The sequence below is a fragment of the Malurus melanocephalus genome, unplaced genomic scaffold (assembly GCF_030028575.1).
Source record: "Malurus melanocephalus ecotype Western Australia unplaced genomic scaffold, MMel_1.1 scaffold_147, whole genome shotgun sequence".
In the NCBI taxonomy this organism is placed as follows: domain Eukaryota; kingdom Metazoa; phylum Chordata; class Aves; order Passeriformes; family Maluridae; genus Malurus; species Malurus melanocephalus.
The window spans coordinates 170,643-191,785 of NW_026623379.1; the positions used below are offsets into that span (position 1 = coordinate 170,643).

The window sequence follows — 21,143 nt, forward strand, 5'->3', positions numbered from 1 at the left end:
GACTGTGGTGATGGTAAAACCATGAATGAGCCTCTTGCTTGGAGTACAAGGTACCTTCATGTGGGCTACTTGCTCAGCTTGGTTAGTGTTTGTCAGGRCTTGTCTGCATGACCTAAAATCCTTTAGTGCTGGGGAGGTTGCTGTGATAGTGACTGGGAAGCCACATAAAATGCACACAAGTAATACATTACTTTTACCTTACCCTGCACAGTTAAATGCYCCATGGGGGTAAGATTTTGGAAGATAATTGCTCTTTTAAACACCAGACTGTCCTAAGCAATTCCCCAGAAAATATGGAGTAGCTCATGCTTGAGAGTGGGAAGGCTGCAGGAAATCAGGAAAGAAACAAAAAAAACCCCAAACCTAAGGAGTGAGAGTGAATCTGTCAAATGGTGCAGGTCCAGAAAAGGGATAGTTATGGGTGTRAAGGAGATAGTTCAATAGGCTGGGGGTTGGCAGGTCCAGCTTTATGCTGGAAATTGCCTTTAAATCAAAACAAGCAAAACGTCACTTGTAGCCGAGACCTGCTGTGGTAAGCAGGGTCACTTTCTGTATGAGCTTGATGTGTGCTTCCAGTCTGCAGGAATGGCTGCACTGAGCTTTCTGGGAACACAGGGCTCCCTGCTCATCCCTCTGGTCTAAGTGTCAGCTGCTGAGAGCCCCTCCAAGGCTGGCTGAAGGGAGCAGGACATCTGCAGTGCTCTGTTTGCTTGTTTTCTGCTGTGTCCTTTCCCTGGGGTGCTTCAGCTTCTCCCTGTCATGTATTTGTAACCTAGAGCTGCTTGCTGGCAGGGAATTACTTGTTTAAACAATAGGATAAATCTGATTCTTGACCTCATCACCAGAAGATGGGCAGAGGAGGGTACTACATAAATTATTTCAGTTATCAATGAGTGGCTGTTCCCCAGCTAAGGAAAGTTATGGTTTTGATTTCTGTGTATTTCTGTGATTCTGTGATATTCCAGAAAGTGTGGATTGTATTCTAGCCAGCAGCTAGGTGAAGGAAAATGCATCTGAAAAAGAGCTCTGAGAAGTGACTCCAGTTCTAACAGAGACTGATTGTGTCTTGGCTGTTGTCAGCGTGCAGCTCGGGTGGAAAAAAAAAAAAAAAAAAAAGCTAAGCATAAAACATCTGAAGTCTTAATAACTCTCAGAAAAATGAGCAATGTGCAAAAGATTTTTCCTCAGCAAGGCAAACTCCATCATACCTGCAGATGATGTTATCCCAAAGTAAATTAATGAAATGGTGACATTCAGGAAAGGAACAGCYGACAGCTTTGTACACATCTTCAAGCGTGGAAATGAGTGATATTTTTTGGCAGACTAACTTGAAATAGGGATGTTTAAAAATAAWACCATAGTAGACTGACAGAGAGAGCCCACTCACAAGTTGTTTACTGAAATGAAGATACAGCTGAAAGTAATTACTTGTTTCCCAGTGGTATAAGTGATAGTGCCTTGTACAAGAAATAATACTTGGTTATTTCAGTTGGAATGTAAAACAGGATAGAAAGGTTTCCTCTTTCTGAGGTTATATGCTGGGTATTTTCACCTCCTTTCAGAAAAGTGTGTATTTATGAATGTAATATATATAACATATGCAGTCAACCATCTATATGCCACTGGCAATTAGGAAGTGAGGCAATGTCCAATATTGTTTTCCATTAACAGCCAGGATCTCGCTGTACAGATTCTGATTAAAAGCCTGACTTTGCAGAGCGTAAGATTAAAAATACTCCTTTAAAACAATGGATTTCTGAAGGTGATCATCTCCTGGCTACAAAATCATCTTGAGACACATGGAGGCAGGGCTGCTTGATCTTGACATTTTAGCTGTGTGCAAACTGTAGTAAAATTACAATTGCATTCAGTGCTAGCTACTCTGTACCTTCTTGYCGAAGAACATTTATTTTCTCCATCCTCTCTTCCAGACCGGAAAATGTAGGAAGGCAGCCTGGCAGCTTTTGCAGAGGGTGCCTCAGTGCCATCTTTTCCTAACATGAGYTTGCAGTCAGCCTCCCTTGCCTTGCCACAGACCATGGAAAAGGAATCATTGCTCTTTGGATGKTCTCCTCTGCTTAAAGACAAGGCTGCTTCTTACCTGTGCCAGTTCAAGTACTGACTTTTCCTTTTCTTCCTCCTTCAGTAAAGTGGGGTGATTCACAAAATCTTCAGAAAGATAGCATTATACACAGTTTATAGTACAAAGGGGGGCGGGGAGTCAGATGAATGAGCATGAAGGAGATKTCTCCTGTGTCCTTTGGAGGAGAAGCAGAAAGACTGGGAATGGTATCTATGCACAGTAGGTGTCTGCCTTGACTACCTGACAATACATGGTCATTGCAAAGGTGAGTCCGAGAATCTAAGAGAAAAAAAACAACAAACAGTTGTTTTTCAGTAAGTAAAAAAACCTTGTTTATTGAAACAATAAGAAAAAAAGAGAAAAGCATGACACTAGTTTTGTTCACACACAGGARGACACATCACACTGCTTTTCCTGCCCGTTCATGTCCGTGTTCTGTTCCTAGTGTTTGTCTGTCTTTTGTCCTTATCTGTATTGCTGTTTTACAGAAAGAACAGTGAGAGCAGGGGAGAGTTGATTTCTCAAGGAAGAGCAGCCATCATACTGGTATATTGAAAAATATTTCGATTACTTTTGCTTGAAAATATTTTATGGTAGYAATCCACAGTTGTATGGACTGCATGGATATCCCTGTAGCTGTTGTTTTGAAACATCCCTGGCCCTGTGGTTTACTTGACTGTACTTCACTTTTCCAAGTCTTACATGTGCACAGGTCCCTGCTGGGGAATCACTGGAGACTGAGCATGCATTAATCATGGTCATCAATGCCTCATCAACAATGTATGTGTTTTTCTACTCAGCCTATTCAGAGAAGCAGCAGGGATGTGGGAGTTCTTCTCCCAGTCAAGCACTGGCCTGTTGTGCTGCCTCTGGTAGATACTTCATCAAAAGGGGAGGGGGAAGAGTCTTATTTTCCTTTCCAGCTGAAGTACACTTACATGAATGTGCTAAGTGCTTGTTACTTTCCCTTTGCAACACCACTGTAAGAGTTGTCATTGAAATGAAGGTCTGCCAGGTAGAAAATTTTAGGGTTTGAATTCTGTTTTAAGCACGTAATTTGACCACTTCAGATTTAGTCTTTACGTGATCAATCGTTCCTGTAAGGAGTACTTTGAAAGAATATATGAATATACCTGCTATGATATTTATGAAGTTATAAGTTGTTAATCTTCAAGTCTCACTCTACCACAGTGAAATCAGACTTTTAGGTTTTGGTGTGCTGCTCTTAGTAAGCATTGGCCTTTTGGAAGGATCCCTGAACACTGCTTTCTGCTTCCTGGCAAAGGAACACCTTTGGGGACAGCTAYATAACAAAACAGTGGTGGCTGAATTTGGTTTATAATTTGAAGCATGATTCTGTAAGATTCTTGACATGAAAAACTGTCACATACTTAGGGCCAGAACAGCACTGAAACAGCAGCAACAGAGGGAGCCCAGATCATTCTAGTGACAGAAAATTTTGTCCTTAGGTACAATGACACCATGCAGCTGGAAGACAGACTGAAAACGTGTTGTGTTCTGAGGTGTTTTCCCTGCATCACACAGCCTTTACTAGGAATATGAATTTGCATTTTTAAATTGTCTGAAGTGTTTTCTCCCATGCAAAGTAGCCATGTCTTTCTGTCAGAAAGACAGTATTGTCTTAGGACTTGATTATATTTACAGTATTTATAATGAGAACTCTGACATAGGCGGCTGGGGGATTTTAGTGTATCCTTTAAAGATACCCTAAATGCTAAATAAATGGATGATCAAAAGCTGGTTTGTTTTTTCTTTTTTAATTATGATAATATATTAACAAGAGCCATAAATTGTCTGTCTGCCATATGATCTTGTGCTTTTTTCCCTAAGCATATCTGCTTACTACACTGGAASAAACCCCAAAACTCTACTGCATTTGGGCCTGTGAGGGGTCAGGCATTTACATTAATAAGTTGCAGCCAATACCTGACATATGGAAGAGTAAGATAYGTGCCATTCTGCCTAATCTGTCATTAATGGGAATGTGAGCAGAATTCTGATCCCAGGCTCTCTCTTGCTGCTGCTAGTGGCACATCAGGCAAAATTAAAGAAAAACCCCACCAAACCAAACAAAATAAGCATGGGTTATTCTGAAGTTGCACGGTGTTAATTAGCTCAGCATCTTTTGTGCTTGCATGCTGARTGTGAGAGAGGGGGAGATGGAAACTAAAGCCAGATCTTCACTGAACTTCAGAAAGCGACTTTGAAGCAGCCTGAGCTCCAGCACAGCTCTCACCAGTGTCTCCTCAGGCTGTGCTCTTGGTGCTTTGACCATGGCACAATCACATCAGGCTGGATTAAAGAGACAGGCACATAGGAGATAAAGTGATGCACAACAGATTCTTCTCTGACCAAAGTCACASTGGAAAGAACTGCAACTCAAAAATCTGATAGGCAAGTCTATGCCAATCTTATCTGCTGAGATTGCCTGCCATTAATAGCAAAGGAGCATGGGTTTATTGGTAAGGATGACCTAATGGGGTCATCCCTACTCGTAACTTACCCTGGGCCTGAGGGATGAGGCTGAAGACTKAAGTCACCTTTAAACTAAGTTGGATATTTAGCCTAAGTGGATGGTCCTCTCTGGAGAATTACTGGACAAATACAGAGAGCCTAAAGGCAATTCATACCCTATGTGTCTGTATCTTTGGAGGGCAGTGACTGCCCCTGCCAAGTCCAGTCTCAGCCTTAGATAAACCACTWGGTAAAGTTTCAGCTCTTTGCATCAYAAAGCATCTTAAAACACTGTGCAGTATTCCTAGTTCTGTGCCTTGTACACAGTATTTTAACTAAAGTAAAACACACAGTACTTAAATCTTGCAGAATTTTCCTCTACCATCATGCAAAATTATTCAAACCTGCTTCAACAGAGTACATCTAAATCTGTGGTTACTTAGTTACAATTAGTTAGGATTTGAAAATTGATATTAAACTGTACCTGCACCATAGCAGTGCACAATCCAAAGATTCCCACTGCCAGTAAGTTCTCCTGGAGCCATATTTTCACAGTTTCATAGCAAGGCTAAAAAAACCAAAAGAAGAATATTGTATTAGCCATAAACACACAGCTCTACTCTCCTGGGAATATACAGCCAGGAAAAAACCCAGATCTTACCTAGCTGCTAGGTAGCCTGGATTATCATTTCAGCACTGGAGCTGAATATGTATATAAATACAATGTATTTTTGGGTTGCAGTTTGAACATGGCTTACTAATTCTAGTGGCACAAAAACTGCACCTCMAAAATGCTACATGAGCACTGCTCCATATGAATTGGGCCAGTAGCTAAAAATACCGTGCTGGTTTTGGCTGGGCTAGAGTTAATTTWCTTCACAGTGGTGGGTATKGGACTGTGKTTTGGATTTGTGCTGAATACAAGGTTGACAATYTTTGACAACTGTCTTTTTAARYTTTKTTGTTATWTTTGAGCAGCGGTTACAAAGAGCATGGTTTTTGTTKTCCCTATTGATCTGTCTTTATCTCAACCYACTCTTTTCTCACTTTTACCCTTGATCCCACTGGTGGGAAAAAGAGCAGGCAGCTGTGTGGGTCATAGTAGCCAGCTAGGGTTCAACCACAACAAATRAACAAGCACTGGATTTGGGTGCTCTTTGCCCTCTAAAACCCCACCAGAAGCAGTTAGAACCTTAGAACGAGGCTTTAATTTTCTCCATGTTTCAGGGAAATAAATACTTCTTATAATACATACATATGAAACTCAAAAGTTCCAGTGCAAGTGGCTCAGTAGCTGATCCTGCTGCCCATGGGCCTATTTCATACCATTTTCCATCATTTCAAATTGCAGTATGGGCATTTTCCCATTATTTTCTTCCTGCTTTAAATTTTGGTCCAGTTTTGGGAAGGGTGGAATTGGCCCGAGTGAAACCTTTAAATAATAATGTCTGTAAGACAASCTTGTGCAAAAACAGTGACCCCTTRTCTTGTAAATGTTCACCRCCAAGAATCATTCAGCCTTCAGTTAGTGGCTTTTAACATATGTATGAAGGAAAAACGATTAATGCCCACCAGAAGCCAGGGTGTTAAGCTGTACTGGTTTTCTTGGTGCCCTGAATAAAATAAAATATCTTTTCATTCCTTAAATAAAAAAAATTACAAGAGCTACTTGAGAAGTACAAAGAAGCTGTGTCTGATGTGAACTCGGCCTCTGTGAGTGCCAATCCATGTGTATGAAATCTCACTAGAAAGTGGTCAAGAGAGCTTTACTCATTGTCTTCACAAGCCATTAGAACCAAAGAGCAAAACTTAGTTATAATTCCACTTCATCGGGTGGCCTTAGTCCACACCCCCCTGTGTAATTGCACTACCTGTAATTAGCAGAAAGAATTGCTGAGCTAATTTCAGAGACATATTTAGGCTCTAACTATCTGTTCCAGAAAGATCTTGCTGAGGCCATTGTAGGGAAATTATCCCGTGGAGTTTTGARTTTGATTACAGGCGAGTGCAGAAACTCACTGAAAAAAACACTGCTGGCAACTCAGAGGAATGGTTCCCATCTCTACTGTGTGGGAAGCCCCTGAATGTGAGTTCCTGGTGGGAGCAGAGTGCTCCAGGCTCACACAGGACTGCCTGGGCTGTGATAAGCTAAGGCTGCTGCTCCAGGACCTGTGTGTGCATGAACAATTTGCCTTAATTGCCATTTGACTGTCCCACAGTAGGTGGGACATTAAAGGACATTCCTGTCATTTCCCAGTTAAATTTCACTAGTCTGTGCTGCATATCAGTGTTGGAATGGCCCCATCTGCAGTGTGAAACAGCTTACAGCCTACTGAAAGGAAACCAGCTCATAAAAATTATTAAATAGGAGGTTTCATTGGATGTCAAAGGCCACAGCTCAACAGGAGCCTTCTGAAAACACCTGATGAGAGGTGAATTAGGAGGGATGAATGAGGTGCAGMGCTTATCACCTGTACAGTCCTGCAAATGACCACCTGCCTGGCCTTCACCTGGGCTGCAAGGCACTGCTGAMGTGTGCTGCAGAGCTACTCACCGCTTTCCACCAGGTCCCTGGGGAATGGAGCCCACAATTCTCACTGAATTCTAAGCAGCAGGAGTCTGGCACCCGGGTTGTGTTGTACACTTCGAACCAGTCCGTGTAGTTGGAGACCCCACAGCATCTGAACTGGAAARGAGGAACCGAGGTGATACCGTAAGTGTGACCTGTTGCTGACTTCTGCCTGTTCTGACTTTGCTTCCTGGAGCTGGACACTCMGTGCATTTTGATTATACCAGCAGAGGCTTGACATTTTAAAGAAATACAGTACTTCCTCAGCTTTACCTAAACAAATCCCTTTCTCCACTCTTTCATTTTATTTAAATATGGTCTTGTATGTAGCTAATGATGCAAGAAGCAAAGACACCTATTTGATGTAGGGAGGATACTGCAGGAGCTGAAATTGGACAGCCTCAGACAAGTGCTGAGATTGAGTTATTGACTGAGCAGAATTATAACAGCTTGTTGTTTGCAGCTTGTCAGAAAAAGAGATACAGGTACAGCACCCAAGAGAGGAAGATACTGGGTCTCTACGGCACACTACTTCTGGGATCACGTTTGTAGTAAACAAGGCAAATTTGTCACTAAGCTCTTAATTACCAATCACCTTTGAAAGTCTTTGCCAGTCAGCAAAAGATGCATTTCCTCCTCCTCTCTCTGTGGTGCAGTTCTTTAATGTCATCATCTGACGCTGCTCTAATAGTGGCACCTTAAGGGTCTGCCTACAATGACACAATGTGTGCAGGCAGAGATCACAACATTGCTAAACTGGAGGATCTSTTTGACTTTGGTAGGGGATGAAAGGTACAGGGAGCACACAGTGGTGCAGGGMATGGCTCTGTGGCCATTTTCCCCTTGGGAACTGGTATATCCTGTGATATGAAATAAGCTAAGACTCGTTACCATATAGATGTAMACACCATCTGTCACCCCTATGCACACCCGAAAGGATGAATTTGTTGGTATTCAGACACTTCAGCACTAATGAGTAAAACAAGACAACACTGGGCTGCAGAACTGCTCTGCTATTCCTAGTACCTCACACTTTTTCAGGGCTATGCCAGCCACCTACATAATCCCAAAATGACTTGCTAAGATCTCATTTTTTCAAAAGTGATTTTATATAAGCCTGAAGAGTATTTTTTGCCTCCCTACAGACCACTCCTCTCATTTCTTACAGATTCATAATCATTCAGATATCTGCATCACCAAGGCCAAGGACCTAATTGAGAGCTGATGTTTACWCTGGCCTGAGGGAGAGTTTTCCCTTGCTATTGTAAAAGTTGGAGAGTTCAGGTTGTAGGTAGAGTTGCAGTGTTCAGGTTTTATTGCACACACAAAATGTGCCAGTCAAGACCTATAGAGGGCAGAGGTGTCACACGCTGCCTCATGCATCATAATTTGCTTCAAGCAGTCAGAAAGTAGTCCTTGATAGAGATGTTTCAGTGCTCACAGCTGAGTTTTTCTTCTGCCAAGGAAAAGTCAGAAAACTTTCCCAAACTAACTTATTCCCCCAAGTTTCTGCTCTGAGTTTTGATTTGGTCCATGGCAGGAATCAATCCTTAGCTTGCAACTGCTTGATTTGTGAGTTTAAAGGCTTCATTTTTGACAAACCAATGTGAAACTTGAAAAAAGATTTGTGCCATTATTTTTTTGCTCTTTGCTCCTGCACAGAAAACAGGAGGTCCATGTGTAACAGGTCCCAAAAGTGGGTACGAGCAGSCTGGAACACATGGCATGCATTTGAAGAAGGCTGGTTTATTTGGAAATCTGACAAGAAGAAGGTCTTGCAGGCTGTCATCATTAGAGTCAGGAGGCACTCTTTGATAGACAGTGAGAAGTGATAGCTTGTAAACAGCAAGCCTTAAAAATGTGGCTCATCTGTGATGTAGGGAGTGCAGCGGCAAGGGCTGAGACATTTGAGTGATGTTCTGGCCAAACACAAGTGACACACGTTTGCATAAATCAGGACTAGACTCCTTCTCCCCATAACAATGCATGGCTGAAGGTGTCAGTCTGCCAGACTAAGGAGATGAAGATRAAGCATGGGTTTTGTAGCCAAGTGCTCACTAACCGGGTGAGGACAGCTGCTCCTATGGAGCCTGTGAAGCAGGAGATGGGTAGGCCATGAGCTGGGATTGGGACTGCAAAGAGTAAAAGTTCCTGGCAAACCMAAAGGTGAGAATGGAGGGGATGTAATTGCAAAGACAAACTGCAGCAGGATACAAACTGCTGCCCACACAGGTTCTCTGTGCAAGAGCAGAGCAGACCCAGCAATGGGAGAACGGGCTAAGAGAAGCTGAGGGTATAAAAGAAGGACATAACAGAGGATCGATAGTCTTAAGACTGGGAAAAATAATGTCTGTTACTGTAACTGGAAGAAATACCTTTGGAAGATAAAGAAWGGATGAGCAATGGGATTAAGCAGCAGATGATCCATAGTCCTAAAGGAGAGAAGGTGACAAATACAGATGAATTCTAACACCACAGAGGCCTGAGAGTGCAGAAGCAAGTGAGGGAGCACTGCTCCATGAAGGCCAGCTCTTCTGGCCTTGTGACTGGCATCTCTAGGGAGCAGGGGCACTGATCCATGGCAGTAGGTCAGAGATGCAGGAACAAAGAATCGAGCAGCAATGGGATCAGATGGGTTCAGATTCAGCAAAAGGGTCCCTGGTAGAAGCCAGAAAGGCAGGTAAGAGCTCAGTAAACTCAGAGACTTTATTTAGGATGTCCAAGTAGAAAAGAGAGAGTGTCAGAGTGATTTTGGATCATGTGACAAGMAACTGATTGATGAAGCTGAACAGTAAGCAGCCAAATTGCTGAGGGAGATGAGGGRCTGTTAGAAGAAAGGGGAATATGGAGGGTTTTTTAGAGTCCTCTTAGATTTGAGAGCAATATTCTCATTTGAAAATTTGCAAGGCTTCTAAGCAGGGATAGCAGGATGCAGGCCTACACCTGCAGGTCAGCGAAAGCTCAGGGAGCATGAAGGAYAATTTCTGTCACCAGCAGTTTACTGTAGCCAGTTCTACAACAAAGACTGATGGTTTGCCAATGCCAGACATGAAACAAAGACTTGATTCTGCTACAACCATATTCATTTTTTTTTCATTCCATTTACAACCCTGTCCTGTTCCCTTCACTACTAAAGTGATGAAATTGGACAAGGTTGCCTAATTACTTAATTCTGTTCCAAGTTTCAACAGGAACAATACATTTATGCTTTTTAGAAACAATTACAAACTAATAGCACTTATTTTGGGGTACCCAGATAACACACTTTAAAAGGAAGTAATCCCTTAAAAAAGTTTCTGAGTGCAACAGAAACGGTAAGAAGTTGAACACTTGTACATATTTTACAGGTAATCCCAATATTCRAGGCTAAGTAGGCTTTACCTTCTTTAACAAATTCCTGCAAAATCAGTCAGACTGGGAGAGGGTTTGTGAAAATGAACAGATATTCAATCCTTGCTGCAGACAGATTTTTAGCCATGCCTTGTTTTCTGGGTTTGTGAATGCAGCAAAAAGCTAGAGMCAGGGTAAGGGGCCTTCTATACACCTTTTTCCTCCATCACTGTATAAAGTGGTGAATAATACAGTTTTGTTCTAAAAATCATGTTTAATGGGTGGTTTAGATTATTTCATCTGTAATTCTGAAGTATGGATTGATCTAACAGAATCAATGACTGGGTAGAGGGAGATGGATCAGATTTCTTCTCAGTTCCAGTGGTCTAAATAGACATGAAAGGGCATTACACAGCAGCAAAAGTGAGCTGAATTTGCTCACTTTAGTGAAGCTAATAGGTTTTCTGCATGCCTCTCGAATTACTGCCTGGTTAGCTGAAAGCAGAAGTGCTCAAATATTGATCACAAAGACRTTTGGGATGAAGCAACATTTTAAAAATTAATCCTGTTTCTCATTTTCTGATGATCTCCACCTGTGACTTTAACCAGTCCTGGTGGGTAAGGGGCGTAATCCAGTTCAGAGTAACTTACCTCCTGAGCTATCAGAATTTTAGTCATGTTTAAAAATKACTTTGTAAGCTTTCGTAGTCTTTGGTCATGACATGCAGAATTCATCAGCTTGTGTTTCTGATCCTTTTAAGGTTTGAAATGCTGTTGAAAAGGCTGTGAGTTTGGGTAGCTGAAGGTATTAAAGAGAAATCAATAGAATGTTCTGATTTGAAACAGCTCCTTGACCTAGAAGCTTAAYAGGACTGCAGAATGAGTCCACTGTCTTTGCTTTCATATTCTTTGCAGGTGTGCAGCTTAACCCAACTCCTTCATCATAAAATGAACAGCTCAGTCATGGGCCAAAACTGCAACTTCCTCTTAAAAGACAAGCCCTGGTTYTCCCTCAATTCCATTTTCTTGGGAATTGTATGCTTCTGTTAAATACAGGAAAACCATTTATCAAGGCACAAAGGCTTCAGAGAAGAAAACCTTCCTCAAAAGGTGCTCTTTCCTCTCTGCAAAGGAAGGAGTGCAAATGCAGAGGSACAAGGGAGAAGAGCTCATTATGATTTATGATTTCTGTCACTGTCACATTTTTTACATGGCATGCCTTTTTATTGTAAGGCTGCTGTTTTCCATCCCTGTACAGCCACAGTCCATGGCTCAACCAGTGACTGATATCTCCTATTAGGAAAGACACTGTCCTATATGGCAACGTGGGTTTTGTTGAGAGCCTTAGGAGACAGAATGCAAACAGCAAGCCTGGGCTGGGACTTTCSTTTCAGAAAATCCCCTGTATCACCCTAATCCTCCAATCGGTGATTACACTCTACTGATTAGGGATGTAAGAGATAATGATTATTACACAACCTCCCCAAGCTGGCATTTAGATAGCACTACTCAACTGCAAGTGTTTTACATAATTAACAATGATGGGATTGTCTTTGCTGCACCTCTGCAATMGTCTATTCCCACATAGTTTTGACAGATACATGTGAAAACCGATTATACAGAGTAGCAAAAATGGATCTGTGAGAGCTCTTTGCTGTTTTCAGTGCCCAGCATGGGGAGCACAACCACTCTGGTACTGCCAAGCTGGCAGGTGGTAATTTCACAGTGGCCGTGAGGGAGTGATGTGTCCTGGCTGCACACAGCCTGTGGGATGGTATTTTCTTGTCATTTTGTGAGCTCATGAGAGTTAGCTACCACGAGTTTCATCTGAAACTTAGAAGACACTGTAAACTATAATGGAGTTATCAGGACAACTGACCATCATCTGCAGCACTACACAAACCACAGACTGTTGAGTCCTGCCTCAAACCCAAGCTGGTCCCTGAATGTGACCATTTCCTTTAAGCAAAAAAGCCAGGTCTTGTTCYCTAGAGAAAAAGAATCTACTGTCCTGCTGTACAGTGGCATCCTACCACCAGATATGTCTAACTTGAGGTTTTAGCTCTTGGATCTTTTCTCTCAAAATTTTTTTTCCTTCCTGCTCTCTTTTCAAGTACTGCACTCACATCACTACTTCATCTTTGCCTGTTTATAGAAGGTATTTAAAATTTCTCACCATAATGTCACTTCCCAAAATTATTATTATTCTTTCACATCTTTTCTGAATACAATCAATTTAAGATTGAGAAAAAATGTGACTATGTGAATTAGACATTGCATATATTGTTACACCTATTTTACACAAAGGGGAGCAGAGGTGTGGTGTTTATATCCTATGAGTCCTCCCAACACTGCTTTTCTCCCACCTTTGCTATACGCTTTTAACAGTTCTTGGGGTGTCACTGAAAGTAGATTAATACTTATTTCAAACATTTTAATATTAGTAATTTTTACTACATTTTTATTATGCATAATTAAGTTGCTGTAAAAGAGTAAATCTTCTAATACTGTTGGATATAAGCCATGATATTAAAAAACTTGTCTATATTTCACATGGCTTACTCTTGGGCTAGCACCTCAAAATGCATTTCCCTTGTCAGTAATTMATGTCTTCTCATATTTGATGTATTGGAAAAAAGAAGAAGTATTGGAAGAATATTGACAATATTGCAAGATGCTGAGGCCTTTTAAAGGTAACTTTTCACATGCAGTTGTTGGGATGCAGAACTGTAATTGGCTTGTTTGCTGACCTGAGCTGTTTGTCTTTCACACACAGGAGTGTTGCTGGCAACCTCCTGCATTCAGCACAGACAAGTCCTGCAGACCCAAAGATGCATGTGGAGTTTGGACAATCAGTTCTTTTGTTCTGTCAGTGATCCCGAATTTTTAAAGTCTCCATTCATTTCTCAGCAGCCTGTTGCTCCTGTTATCTTGCATTATCTATAAGAGTAGACTTTGGGAGCACTGGTAAGATTATTGGCTTTGATCCATTTAGGACCTCAAGGAAGACCAAAGCCCTCCTGTCTGTACCACTGACCAGCTCCTTCAGCCTCCACATAGAACAGAGTGATATTTAGGCATCAACTTAATGTAAGCTTTAAAAGAAAGGTATTCCCTGTCAAGGAGAAATAAATTAAAATCACTGCTTGTTATAAAAACAAAGGGTTTAGTTGCTAATGTGCTGACTGAGTGGGAGAAAGAGAGCATCCTGGAACTGGAGTTTTAATTAAGTTCATACACAGAATGTGCTGTTAACAGAATCCAGAGGGTAAAGAGGAAGAGGTAAAGAAAGAGAACTCAGACTTACATCTGTTTGAATGATGCTCCATGCATTAGTGAGGCCAATATTTCCATCTGTCCCATACAAATGAAGTCCTTTCTTCAGATCCCGCTGAGCATATTTGTCAATCTGAAACCAACAACAAAAGAACAGAGCTCAAAATTTGCTGAAGACTACATTTCAGAATCAAAGTGGGGAGCAGAGAGATGATGGACAATGGACCTGTACTGAAATGAATAAAAGGTCAACCAACACTTCCTAATGCCTTTCTCCAGCAGAGCTGATATCTATTACAGGTACTTGCACATTGCAAAGAACATGGGGAATTCCTCTTCTGAGTTTATGTTTATGTTTCCCATCACAGAGACCTTTAACACATCTTTTCCCTTCTTACTTCACCATCAAAATACTACAGGGAGACTGGATGCAGTTTAATCACTCATTTTCCAAAGGAGGCCTATCTATAAAAACATTCATCTAAACACATAGCATTTCCTTTTAGCTTAGTACTTTTAATTGTGACCAAGTACATTAATGTGTACTCTACCATACTGGAAAACAGACAGACATGGTGTATTCCATAGTGATTGCTCCTCTGGCACTTGTCATTCCAGCTGGGAATGTGTGTCTAAAATGAAGTAACCAATGCTAGGATSGAGTTAACAGAGGCAGCAAAGGCATTCTGTTTCTGCCAAACACTTGGACTTTCCTTCTGTTTTGTGCAGTCGGAAATGTTTTCATTTGCAGCTGCAAAAAAGTGGATGCAAAGCATCTGATGCAGTGTAAAAGAGGAATTTTCAACCCACTACATCAAAATTATTATGRAGTAAATATAAGGTTACTCAACAACATAAAAAACCTATGACCTCAAAAGCTCATCATGTTCAGGCAGCCTCTGCTGTATATGAAAAAGATTGTGCTTGATCTATCCAGTTTTTTTGTTCCCTTCCTGAAAGTTTACCAGCATCATGTTGAGCCACTAATAAAAGAGCTTTGAGGCAGTGCAAGAAACAGTACAAGTTAAGATTAAGCACAACCTAATCTCAGAACTTTAACTATCAWGCAAGGCCTTTCTCACGGATGACTTCCTTGAGCAGTAGGTGCTGTGATCCCCCTGTAATTATCRTGTAAGCTGCTTTTGGCTTTACACAGAGATTACACATAGTCACTGGTACGTTAATTAGAAGAGAACGCCAAAGCTGAAAGCTGTCRTTAAATTCGGAATTAGTTGAGAAAATTACAGGCAATAAACGATAAACTTATATGTGTTGGGGATTCCTAGCMTTCATTTAAGAATTAGATTGAACTGTGTTTCAGCTCTGCACTTACTCTCAGCTCCCTGTGTCTCAACTGGACCTGCTGTGGTCTCCAGCAGAGCCTTCAATTAGGATGGAAGGGCAGGGTTGTGATGCCAGTCTCAGAGAGGCTTGGAAATTTAGTTAATGTCCTACGGAGGCAGTGAGGTAATTGCTGGAAAGCTAATTTGTATTCAGAAACTGGCAGAGGTGAAGAGGAACAGGGTAACTCAGGGCAGGTGRGGACAGAAATCCAACTAGCAGATCTGTTACCTTGAAGACGAAAGAAAAAGATCTATTTTGAATATTAATTTATCTCACCTGAGAATATCTGCCCTGTAGAGTGAGAAAGCTACACACCAGCCTTAGGTTCGTATCAGCACTAATATGGAACAAGGCAGAGAACAGTGGTTCTTATCTGAAGGGCAGATGCCGTGCTACCAAAAGGATGCAAAATGCAAAGTCTGCATTTCCTCACCCAAGTTTTGCTTTGCAATCCTATTTGAGATGGATACTAACATCAGGATAATTTATTTGCTTTAAATTAACATTCATAGAAGATCAAGAGCAAAGTTTTGTTAGTCCWCACATGCTTTAACATGGTCTCAAGAGACTGTCACTAAGGGACTGTATCACAAAGAATTCCTGATCTTCCTTTTACCTGGAGAAGCCTCAGTAGCAAGCATCTTGCTGAGGCAATATGAAAGTAAGCCCTCTCCTCATAAAATTAACCACTTTCCTACACAAAAAATACAAGGCCTCCATACCGGGAACACAACTGGCATCCAATTTCCCAATTTCAGAAACTGAGCAACCAGCAGAGCATTCGCCAAGAAAATGGGCACCATGTGACCAGTTCCTCCACTGCTAGCTCAGAAAGCCTCAACATCAAGTCCTGCACGTGGTACACCCCATCATTATTTGTTGTTTTAAAAATAAAGTGTCTGCTTGAATCCTTGTAAGAGAATGTAAGCTTTTTAGAGTCTCACACAAGGTGTGTGTCTCATTTCCTTACCTCTCTCTCATCTCTATGCAGRTTACAACTCTAAAAGAGGCAAACACTTGTAAAACAGTGTTGCCAGATTGTTTTACCTTTGTATTTYGTGTCCGATGACAGGGAAGGTATCCAGAAAGATCACATGGTTTTACACATATACACACAGAGAGAATTTTAAACTGATTTGAGTGATTGTAAAGGTAGGATTTTACAGAATTCTCTTACTAAAGTTTCTAYCTGACCTTCTAATCAAGTGTGCTGTACATAAAACAGTGAGCTGTTCTCTGAAGAGCAGCTGATTTAAAATCTCTTTTTCCCAAAGCTACTCCTTGAAGCATTCACACTCTTCTGTTTGCTTACAGAAGCGTCAGGAAGGGGTTGATCAACCCCTAGGAATAACCTTGCAAAGAATGGCTGAGTCTGTGGGTGGCCACTGGGCTCCAGAAGAAAGGGGGAGCAGAGATCAGCCCTTGGCCTCCTGGCACTTGTGTCTGCAGCTCAAGGACCAGCAGGAAGCCCCCACCCTCTGTGTCTCCCCTGTTTCCATTTGTTATTAATGTGTTACYTTGCATGAATTAATCAGCGTTGACGTAGCCTTGGAGTTCTGAGAGCCCAGCTGATAYTGAACAGGAGAGCTGCTCTCGCTCACACTGCGAGCAGCTCAGTCKCTACGTGCAGTCCTATTAAAAGCACACTGACCTCTGCTCAAATAACCTGTGTACAAGGTTATTAGATGGATATTTTTCCCCTAATTGAAGCACTGCTTGAGGCTCTAGACATGTGATTCCTACTRGCTTTGACCAGAGAGAGGTAAGTAAAACCAAAGGCCTATTTGCGGGGCACAGCTGGCAAGTGCTTTTCCTGCTCCTCCTGTTTCCTTCTAACCTCAATTTTCTTCCTTCCTCAAAATATTTTTAGAATACCAGGAACTTTTCAATATGCCTTTATTCTAATTGTAGAGTTTGATTTAAATGAAAACTCCCAAAACACCCCCAGCTGTCTCTTCTGCCTTTCATTTGAATTTTTCAGAAAACGATCTTTCTGAAAATGAAATGCTGCACCACGGTGATTCATCACATCTCCTGATAAATGATCCCACCCAATATTCACCAATCTGTCAGCTTCCCCTGTTTGTCTCTGTGCTACCAGTCCTCAGCCAGGCAAAATCTCTATCTCAAATCAGGGACTGAAGCATTATATTTATTATTCTACAATTTTAATCTGCTGCATTCTTCCATACATGAGCCAGGCCCTGCACAAATCACAGCTCCAGTGAAGTAGCAGAAAGAAGAATAACAAAAACTCTCAGCAAACTGTTGCTCTAAATGAGGTGCCTGCTTTTAGACACATGTAATACCAGAAATTTCTTTAGACAAAGGGTTTATGAAAGATTTGGCAGAAAGAACCTTTTATCAACCCGCTGGTGGAGAAGAGAAAAATTCTTTTTCTTCTTGGGATTCATTGGTCAATTGATGAGAGGTGAAAGCTTCAAGCTGGAAAGCCATTCATGTAAATTCTTGTGAGTCCCRGGTTCAGGCAAATTGGAGCCTTGCCCATGCTTGTCAGCCCCATCAGGTTTCAGTGATGTTTCTGGTAAATTAAATATGTCCCAGTGTGGTAATCCACTACAATCCACGCCTTCAAGAGAAGCACTTGTTAAAGCAGGGCATGCATATTACTGCACTTTATCTAAGCTAAGATCCTGTTCCTACTGCAAAGAGCAGCAATACTTTCTCACTGACTTCCATTAGGCCCTAATAGGGCTCTTAAATCTCTCACTGTCCTATTACAAAGACTTTCTAAAAATACATATACTGCTCTAAGGTGGACAAGTCATGTGCAGAGAGTTGCTGGCAATGAAGAAAACTCAGTATTTGAACTGGAGAAGGGAAGGCCACAAGACATGTGGCAGGACAGGAGAGAACCTGCCACAGAGGTCAGGAAAAGTAGCTGCAAGCTGGATGCAGTTGGAGAGAATGGGCAGGGATCTATCTCAGCCTCACCTCAGCTGGAASAAAACACCACTTATAAATAAAATCTTATTTAAGCCTGCATATAAATCCAGGCCAAATTAAAAAGTGCTTCCTTCTTAATCTGCATTCCCCATGAGGCAGCTACTTAAGCTGTAGCAATGTACATAAGGCTGGTTTTACTGTCAGCTTTGTCCCCTCACTGCCTCAGAAATCCAGACCCCAAGAGCAGAACTGAAGCTGGCTGGTTGACAAGCCCAGCTGGAGAAGCCAGCACACTTCAAGAGGACCTGGGGCTGTCAGACTACACCTTGTCTCCTTGAACAAAACAACCTAGGAATAACTGAGGATGAGATAAAAACTGTGTAACAACAGCAACAACAAACCCCTGCTTAGCACAGACATGCTGAAAGCACTACATGAACACTCTGTGCTGCAAACACCCAGGTTCATAATTAATTCCATCTCTGTTTTACAGATGGGGGACTGCAGGAGCCTTCTCAGTTCCTGGGGCTGGTTTCACAGACCTCTCACTCTCTGTCTAAATGAAAGGCTTTGGAGTTTATGTACTTACTGTTAAGGCATGAAACAGAAGACAAATACTGTTCCCAAGAAGCCCAGTCCTGTAATTTTGCTGCTGATAAGCAGGAGGAAGTGCTTTGAGCAAAATGTCTTGGGCAAACAAGAGAATCATGTCTCTGCAGAACACAGTTATTATCAATATTTACAGCCAAAATGACGCATGACTTTGATCAAACTGAAGCTCTACCAATACTGAAGAGACAAAGTCCTTCCCCTGTCCCAGCACACTGAGAGAGAAGGTGGCACTGCTGTAATCTTCTCTGGAATAAAGGTCAAAAGAAAGCTTTGGGKAGATCCTTATTAACTCCTTTTGAACTTGTTGAAAGCATGAGGTGTCACTTAGAGTGTGGTATAGCCTTTAGGAAAAGGCCAGAGGATGCCAGCAGCACCCTCAGCTTTTTAACCTGCAGGCAACTGGAGACTTTTAATTTCAAGCCTCAATGCTCTCCTACCACAACCTGAACAAAACTTCTACCCAAAAAGTCCCCCAAACTGGAGAAAGCCTCCTAGCAGCATTCCAATATARGTAAGCAAATATTCTTGACCTTTCTGGTGATTGCTTCCCCTGCCTCTCTGCCTCTCCAGCGGAATAGGAGAGGCTCTAAGRAAATGACAAAATAGCCAATAGTTTCCCACTGGGCAAAATTTTTCATTTAATGCCTTGATAATCATTCTCCACAAATAGCAGGGAGTGGGAAATCAAATGTAAACAGAAAGTGCCTAATCTATAAGGTCATTTGAGGGAGCCTTCGCCTGCTGAGAAGAGATGAGATTGATTGTACCAACAGGTAAGGCTTGTTTTAAATGAGATGTCCTCCAGCCTGTCTATAAGRAGCTGAGAGCAGTACATGCTCTCCTCACCATTGAAATCTTCTTTATACCATTTGCCTATAAATAGACATATTTTAAGATTTTATTAAATAAGAGATACTGCATGATTTTTACTGATGTTTAGCAGTTAAGGGACATTATACTAATTTCTTGCCATTATCATCGCACAGCTCCAGGATGCKTTGCTCAGCGCTGTGGGATTCCCTTCCTCGCTTTGTCCCCAAATGTGAAACAACTTCAGGACTTAATGTTTAGTTTTCTTGTTTTCTTTCGTAAATTTTTTTGTAATTGTTTTTTCGTAATTGCTTCCTTTAACACAGAAACCTACTAGTTAGTGAATTYTCTTCTCCTAGCTTGACTGCAAAAGCCAAATACTGCATCTCTTTACAGATATTCTGAACTTCAATAATTTAGTTGAAATACTTATTGCTCTAGAAGTGTTTGATATCAAGAGATGCACTGGCATCGGCTGTGTAACTTCAAAAGAGTAAAGAATAACAGAGCAGAAGATCAAAGGAAATGGTCTGGGAGCAGGAAGAAGAATTAATGTTTATGAAACCTACTGGCTTAGGTCAGCAGAAGTAAGACCTTTCAGCTGTGCTGTAGGCTCTCTACAGTCTTAAAGTCACTGTTTCTCTTGTGTTTCAGCTATTGGTAAAACAGGARTATCTTTAGTTATGCCATAAAGWTAATAATATAGTAAGTAATTTGCASTAGGTGTTTAAATACCAAGTCCAACTTGGAAGACAAAGCCCTGTAGAGAATCTGAAATAAAGAATGGAATTTCYAACCTGGGAGAGGGAGAGAGACAGACAGAGAGACAGAGAGAGACAGAGTGGGTAACCTTCATGACACTTGGAGGTAAAACTGAGGTTCATCAGGAAGCAAAAGGAAGGACAAGAGGACAAGTACTTCTGGCATTGCTGGAGCAAGAAACTGGTGAAACTCTGAGAGTGTCCGTCTCCCCCATGTGCTCTAACAACAACCCAGAAGTTGCAATATTGTTTATAACAAAAAGTAGTAGTARTAGCAGTAGTAACAACAACAACAATGTCAAAGAACTTGGGATTTTCAAACCAGATTCCTGGGTCCATAGTTTGTGCACACAATTTATTGCAGCTTCAGTCCCTGTCTTTTGCCCACAAGCACCTGCTTRGGCTCAAGTGGAGGCATCAGCTGAGCCTGCAGGAAAGGAAGCCCCTGAAAAATCCCTGTACCTTTCATCCTATTAAAATGCCAATGAATRCCACAACAGCTTTAGTGCCTCTGTTTTAAACAGGAGATCACAAGAAAGGCAAGTCACTAGACTCTGCAACTCAAAATTTTTCATGCAAGAGCAAATTCAAATGTTTTCAGCAAACAGCACCTGATTTTATCCAAATGATTACTATAAAAGTCCAAGGGAGAGACAGGCATTTTATCATTGTTTATCTTCCTATTATTGCAGGTGTAAGGGGAAACACAGTGCTCTCTCTGTAGCCAGAGGCCACTGCCATGTAATCTGTTCTTACACACAGCAACAGCTGAATAACTTGTGCATCGAGTCCCCAGGTTTGTTTAAATAAAGTGCATCATAACAAGCTCAGAGACACAGGCTCAAAATGTTAAACTGCAGCTGTGCAGTTTCTTGGCTCATTTTGAGAACGAAGCCAGTAGTAGAGCCAATACCTTATTTAAGCTGTCTGTCTGTATGGCATCCGAGCACAGGTTCTTCCCAATGAGATGGCCCAA

General features: G+C 41.5%; 1 protein-coding gene across 3 annotated transcripts in view; it reads right to left on the reverse strand.

Annotated features, from left to right (window-relative positions):
- Positions 1-1,096: 1,096 nt before the first annotated feature.
- TSPAN4 (tetraspanin 4) overlaps positions 1,097-21,143 on the reverse strand; it is a 331,831-nt gene continuing 311,784 nt past the window's right edge. For all 3 annotated transcript variants that reach the window (XM_057371433.1, XM_057371432.1, XM_057371431.1), the window contains 4 exons: positions 13,765-13,866; positions 7,113-7,244; positions 5,043-5,126; positions 1,097-2,362 (listed from right to left, as the gene is read on the reverse strand). In XM_057371433.1, coding sequence (XP_057227416.1) covers positions 2,294-2,362; positions 5,043-5,126; positions 7,113-7,244; positions 13,765-13,866 — 387 coding nt within the window. In that variant the 3' untranslated portion in view covers positions 1,097-2,293. The remainder of the gene's footprint in view (positions 2,363-5,042; positions 5,127-7,112; positions 7,245-13,764; positions 13,867-21,143) is intronic.